General features: G+C 34.2%; 2 protein-coding genes across 2 annotated transcripts in view; one reads left to right on the top strand and one right to left on the bottom strand.

Moving 5' to 3' along the window:
- Window positions 1-2,659, top strand: part of LOC107448611 (zinc metalloproteinase nas-15) — a gene marked incomplete in the record, with an annotated part of 13,414 nt that extends 10,755 nt beyond the window's left edge. Inside the window, 1 exon segment of the mRNA XM_043052089.2 lies at window positions 2,284-2,659. Coding sequence (XP_042908023.2) covers window positions 2,284-2,519 — 236 coding nt within the window.
- A 2,654-nt stretch (window positions 2,660-5,313) lies between these two features.
- The window catches only part of LOC107448604 (zinc metalloproteinase nas-4), a 13,236-nt gene continuing 11,632 nt past the window's right edge, over window positions 5,314-6,917 (bottom strand). Inside the window, exons 4-6 of the mRNA XM_043052091.2 lie at window positions 6,727-6,844; window positions 6,440-6,618; window positions 5,314-5,640 (exon numbers count right to left, since the gene is read on the bottom strand). Coding sequence (XP_042908025.1) covers window positions 5,405-5,640; window positions 6,440-6,618; window positions 6,727-6,844 — 533 coding nt within the window. The 3' untranslated portion in view covers window positions 5,314-5,404. The remainder of the gene's footprint in view (window positions 5,641-6,439; window positions 6,619-6,726; window positions 6,845-6,917) is intronic.

Here is a 6,917-nt window from a genome sequence, read left to right as displayed (position 1 = left end):
GCATTTTGAGCTTTATCCATTTTGACAAATACGCATTTTGAGCTTTATCCATTTTGGCAAACACGCATTTTGAGCTTGATCCATTTTGGTAACTACGCATTTTGAGCTTTATCCATTTTGACAAATACGCATTTTGAGCTTGATCCATTTTGGCAAACACGCATTTTGAGCTTGATCCATTTTGGTAACCACGCATTTTGAGCTTTATCCATTGTGACAAATACGCATTTTGAGTTTTATCCATTTTGACAAATATGCGTTTTGAGTTTTATCCATTTTGGCAAACACGCATTTTGAGCTTGATCCATTTTGGTAACCACGCATTTTGAGCTTTATCCATTTTGACAAATACGCATTTTGAGCTTGATCCATTTTGGCAAACACGCATTTTGAGCTTGATCCATTTTGGTAACCACGCATTTTGAGCTTTATCCATTGTGACAAATACGCAATTTGAGTTTTAGCCATTTTGACAAATACACATTTTGAGCTTGATCCATTTTGGTAACCACGCATTTTGAGCTTTATCTATTTTGACAAATACGCATTTTGAACTTTATTCATTTCGGCAAACACGCATTTTGAGCTTGATCCATTTTGGTAACCACGTATTTTGAGCTTTATCCATTGTGAGAAATACGCATTTTGAGTTTTATCCATTTTGACAAGTACTCATTTTGAGCTTTATCCATTTTGGCAAACAAGCATATTGAGATTGATCCATTTTGGCAAACAAGCATTTTGAGATTGATCCATTTTGGCAAACAAGCATTTTCGCTTTGCCCATTCACGCAAACACGCAGTTTGAGCTTTGTCCATTTTCGTAAATACGAATCTCGTACTATATCCGGATTTAAAAACTCACCAACGTTGTGATGTTTTGAAGATTATCAATTTTCTCTCATTTCGGTTGTCACTATGAGGTGTTAAGGTAAAATTCAACTGCAAGTATTTTCGTTGTTACGCAACCATAATATAATCTGGTACGAAGCTAATCCACATAGTCTGTTATTGACTGAAAAATAATCAATTTATTTTCGATTGCCAAGAAATAGAAATTAAAAACTTTTGATTTGCTGACAAATTTTTCTCCAAGCACCTCAGAATGTCTGGGTGTAAGTGATTCTAACTATCTTCTAAATTCAATCAGATATCAGTCGGTCAAATGCGAGATTCAACTGCTTCTAGAATTATTTTGTACGTTGACGTACGTATGTTTTGAATTAATTGCTCGTACCTCGTGTTAACTGTGTCTACCCATTTATTTCAAAACATACGCACGCTAACATACGGGATAGTACTGAACCAACCGTAAATCCAGTGCAAAGTCTTCTCCTCCCCCTCACTAAAGTGTTCACGAAACTGATTAGTTTTATTGGATACTAATTAGTTTTATGTGATATTTCACTGATAAATTTTATTTTATAGAAAAAGGAATTAAGAAAGAGCCGCGTAGAAAAATCATTAATTAATAATGCGTATACGTAATTCAGAAAAGCCAGTAGAACACATTAACGAAATTCCAACTTATATTTCGAAAAAGTTGTTCATAACTGTAAAATATAAAAATTGATACCAGCATAAAGTACCGCAATGGACTGATCGTTGAGACATGGTTCCCAGCAGATCACCAAAGTCAATCATCACTGGCTACGGTCAGTGTGCGGGTGGGTGACCACTTAGATCAGTCTGCGTAGAGACTGAGGGTGTGCGGTATTGGTAACTTTTCTACCGTAAAGTGCTCGACTTCACGTGCAGGTCGTCGAGCTACCAAAACGGGGGTGCCATCCCCTCTGCCGAGGATCAAAATTGTGATGGCTTGTCTTCGGATCATCCTCAGGTATGTTTCCCAGACCGTCACCAATAGCCCATTGTGCAGCTCTAGTGCGACGTAAATAAACCACAACAACCTACTTATATTTTGAAAAAGTTGTTCATAATTGTAAAATATAACTTAATACCAGAGTTGGCCAAAAATGTAATCGATTACATTTTTTGATTACAGTAATCAATTACTTGTAATCATGATTACAATTTTCAAAAATTTTNCAAAATTTTTTGAAAGTTGTAATCACGATTACAAGTAATTGATTACTTGTAATCGTGATTACAAGTAATTGATTACATAGCTGTAATTATCTGTAATCAATTACAGTTGTAATCGATTACTGTAATCAACGGCCAACTCTGCTTAATACCTACGTAAAACCTTTTGTTTGTAATTTACTATTAATACTAATACTCCATATGTCTAGTATTTTTAAATTTATTTTTTTGCTTTAGGAATGGAGCCCAATTTTGAGAAGCTTTCACCACTAGTATTCGACGACTTAGGACTGTCCTATGATTATAGTTCAATCATGCATTATCGAGCGTATATGTTCGCTCAAGATCGATCAGAGCCTACTTTGATGCCCGTTGACCACCAAGCCAACATCGACGATCTCGGTGCCGGTCAGAGAGATGCTGAGTTTACGGATTTAGATCTTCAGAAAATAAAGAAATTTTATGAATGTTAATACAAGGTTTTATAGTCAACTTTGATAACGAAAATCTTATGTATGAATAATTTAGGAATGTCTTATACGCATATGTATAACTTTTTTTAATATGTAGACTGACTTTTAATTTGTTTCAGTAAATATTTTAATATGTTTTAGTATTATTGTTTAATGTGTTTGTACGTATTTAATGTTTTCTACTTTACTTTTACATTTATTTTTACCCACCGTAATTTTTAATAATGAAATATCATTTTTTTAAATAATGTCATTCACGACTGTTTTTTTTTAATAGATATGGGTTTAAAAATTAAATGAGCGTGATCGGATCATACTTCCGTGTCTTAGTCGTACGAAATTCACTCTAATGTTATATCTCTTGGTGATTTCAGAGCCGAAAAAGTTTCTGTAGGGTTGGGAAACACTGTGTGATGACTGATTACTTCTGTCATTTGTTTACTGATCTAAATTGTGGTAAAACATTGTTAAAACAACTGCATTCATTAATATGGTGTTTAGACAAATACTATTGATGTATCCTTCATGGTTTCAAATAAACCATTCACGTAGCTTCGACACTTAGCAATCAAATCGATCTCAGTTTTGAGTTAGCTTAAATTTTAGATTTTAATTCAAAGCAAGTGCCTGGAATGGTGCCTAAGCACTTGACAGATGCCTTGTTAATACTGAGGTTCTTAAGTATTTTTGAGGCACGAACCTGATGCCTTCGTTATCGTAGTCCAATACATTATTCTGAGCCGTGATGGCTCAGGGGATAGAGCATTCGCCTTCCAATAAGATGAGCCGGGTTCGAATTGATCGATTCGAATTTCGAATCCGGCTTGCACCGACCACAGTGCTGAAGTAAGATATCCTCAGTGATTGATGGATTGTGGGTTAGAGTCCCTTTGTCACTAGACTAACCGTGGGAGGTTTTAATGGTTTTCCTCACCATGTAACGCAAATGGAGGTTAGTACCATCAAAAAGTTCTCCACAAAGGCAAATTTTGCCCAATACTTAATCGAGGAGCTCTCTTGTCTTCTGGATTGTTGTTGTTGTTGTTAATTTACGTCGCACTAGAGCTGCACAATGGGCTATTGGTGACGGTCTGGGAAACATCCCGGAGGATGATCCGAAGACATGCCATCACAATTTTGATCCTCTGCGGAGGGGATGGCACCCCCGCTTCGGTAGCCCGACGACCCTTCTGGATTGGGATCAGAATTACAAGGCTACGGAGTTGAACATTAGCAGTCGTAAACCCAAAAAATCGGGTCGGCTGTTCAACGACGGTTATAAAATAAAATACCTTATTCTCTGTACCACACCTCATATTTCTCTGCTATAAAAATCTGAATACGAGATGTTGATCAAAAACAATTCTAAGATTTGTGCTACCGTGACATGTTTATAAGAGAACTCTCTCAGTTAATCTGTGCCTAATCAACTAATATACTCTTAATTAAATTTGGGCTAGCAGTGGACTGATCGTTAAGACACGGTTCCCAGCAGATCACCGAAGTCAAGCATCACTGGCTGCGGTCAGTGTGCGGGTGGGTGACCACTTGGATCAGCCTGCGTAGGGACCGAGGTGAGCGGTATTATCGTCGTTAAACTGTTCTACCAGTAAAGTGCTCGACTTCGCGTGCAGGTCGTCGGGCTACCGAAGCGGGGGTGCCTTCCCCTCTGCAGAGGATCAAAATTGTGATGGCATGTCTTCAGATCATCCTCAGGGATGTTTCCCATACCGTTGCCAATGGTCCATTGTGCGGTTCTAGGGCGACCTAAATAAACTACAACTGTAACTTAATTAAATTTAGAAGTTGAAGGAAGGAATTATCGACTTAGGCGTAGACCATATAGACCTAAAATATTGAAATTATGATTTTGCGTTTGTATGCGTAAACTAAGAATTTATTTAAATTGATTGCGAACTGAATTTATATTTAAATGAATTGATTTCTAATGAATTACAATGGAGGAGAGCAGGGCACAAAGTGACAGTCCCAGAAATTTGCAATCAGGCATACTCTTTTTCTTATTAACATGCATATACGACTTATGGTGATCAACTCAAAGAACAGCGTGAAAACCTTTTTCAAATTGAAATATATATGTACATAAATGGCATAAATTAGAGATTGTATAAGATTCCTCAGCAAGTCTTAAATACTTTCGTATCACTGATTTAAAATCTGTAATCAGTTTCTCTCTACCAGCTATAGTTTTTTTCTTCTCTTTCATATGACATTTTTAGTCTTTTTTTTTGTTGAAATGTGTAAGTTTAAAAACGTGATATATGTCAGGGATCACATAAATTTTGTGACAAATGTCTAGGGGAGTTAAAGCATCAGGATTAAAATGGTATAGGAACTCGTGTTACGAAATGTCGTCATACGCCTCTAGGGGTGCTTCCCCTATTATGAACTGCTTATTTTGTGCTTTTATGAACAGGTTATAATTGAAAAGCGCTCCCATATTTCCATGCAAGGGTTTCTATGCAGTTGTAAGCCTGATGATGTTCCCTAACTCTCCTAGAAGTTAATAGCAACATTCATGCGTCCCCCTGTTCATAAAACGTTTTTAATATTGTACAATCTGACAAAAAATTTGCTAAAACTGCCATTCTAAAAAAATCTGCATCTTCATAAGCAAAACAAATTTCAGATTTGAAATCTTCATATCTGAATTAGGCGAGAATTAATATTTGTATAAATGCAACAAAAAAAATGTGCTCTCTAATGTAATTTAAACGTTATTGGATTAAATGTTATATGATTCACAACTTAACTCAAAACAACATCATGAAACTTAAAACTAATTGAAGTTTTATTTTATTTTTTTATAAAACCCGTTATTTACAAATATTTTACAAACAATAATAAATAATTATAAATTGATATTAACATTCATACAGCTCCGTTATCTCCAGAATATCTGTTTCTGTGAGTGTTCCAATGGTTTTGGCCCGACCAAGATCTCTGAGTCTAGTTCTTGGCTGCTTTGGCCTCATTGTTGGCAATCTTGGCGATACAGAAAATGCATACGCATCATAATGCATTACGGATTGATAATCATAAGGAAATTTAAGAAAATTCGATGCTTCTGGAAAACTCTTTGCAAAATTTATTTCTTTATCTGAAAAATTGAATTCGACAATTACTAAGGTGATATTTTATTTATTAAAATTTTTAAGTAATGTATAATAGTTTCATTGTTACTAAGTGAAAAAGTAATGGGAATTTATTACTTTTCTAATCAGTATGAAATGATGATAACACTAATTTCTTTACTTTAAACAATATTCATTATGAAATTTAGGAAATGATAAGAGTATTATTAATTACAAATTTATGATAATCAAATACTAATATATCAAATACTTTCAAAATTAAAAAAAATCAAAACTGAGGTTACAACTGTTGTACCAGCCGTCTACAAAAGGTTTAATCTTACGTTCTAATCAGTATGAAATGATGATAACACTAATTTCTTTACTTTAAGCAATATTCATTATGAAATGATAAGAATATTAACTGAGGTTGCAACTGTTGTACCAGCCGTCTGCAAAAGGTTTAATCTTACGTTCTAATCAGTATGAAATGATGATAACACTAATTTCTTTACTTTAAACAATATTTATTATGAAATTTAGGAAATGATAAGAGTATTATTAATTACAAATTTATGATAATCAGATACTAATATATCAAATACTTTCAAAATTAAAAAAAATCAAAACAGAGGTTACAACTGTTGTACCAGCCGTCTGCAAAAGGTTTAATCTTACGTTCTAATCAGTATGAAATGATGATAACACTAATTTATTTACTTTAAACAATATTCATTATGAAATTTATGAACTGATAAGAATATTATTAATTACACGTCAGCTAATTAAGGCAAAGTTTCCTACCAATGTCAAAGCAAATATTACCTTTAATAACATTACTCCAAATTATTTCAATAAAATCATCTCTGTCCGATCTATTATGCTCATGCCAGAAACCAAGAACATGCATCAACTCATGTATAACAGTCCCTTTGTTAATACAATCAGGAACAGTTAGGGAAACAACTTGAGACCCACCTTGGCGACCAACATATGACCAGCATCTACTCTTTGGATTAGATGAAAGACAGATAGGTTATAGTCATTTTAAATAAACGTCATAATAGTATTCATAAATATTATTCTTAAATTACTTTTTTTAGGTTTCTTACCCTCCATCTGGGGTGATGTAGATATAATCTTTTTCAGTTGTTCTTCGGATAAAGCTGATGCAAGTGAAGTCTTCAATTTCCTGTAGAGCTTCATTAATTACATATACGTCATAGGCATCTGGAATGAAGTTTTTGATACTTTTAATTATATTCAGACAAATCTATCTGTCTATCTTTCTATATATATATAA

This window comes from Parasteatoda tepidariorum, chromosome 8 (genome assembly GCF_043381705.1).
Source record: "Parasteatoda tepidariorum isolate YZ-2023 chromosome 8, CAS_Ptep_4.0, whole genome shotgun sequence".
NCBI classification, from domain to species: domain Eukaryota; kingdom Metazoa; phylum Arthropoda; class Arachnida; order Araneae; family Theridiidae; genus Parasteatoda; species Parasteatoda tepidariorum.
This window is presented reverse-complemented; position numbering and strand designations above follow the sequence as displayed.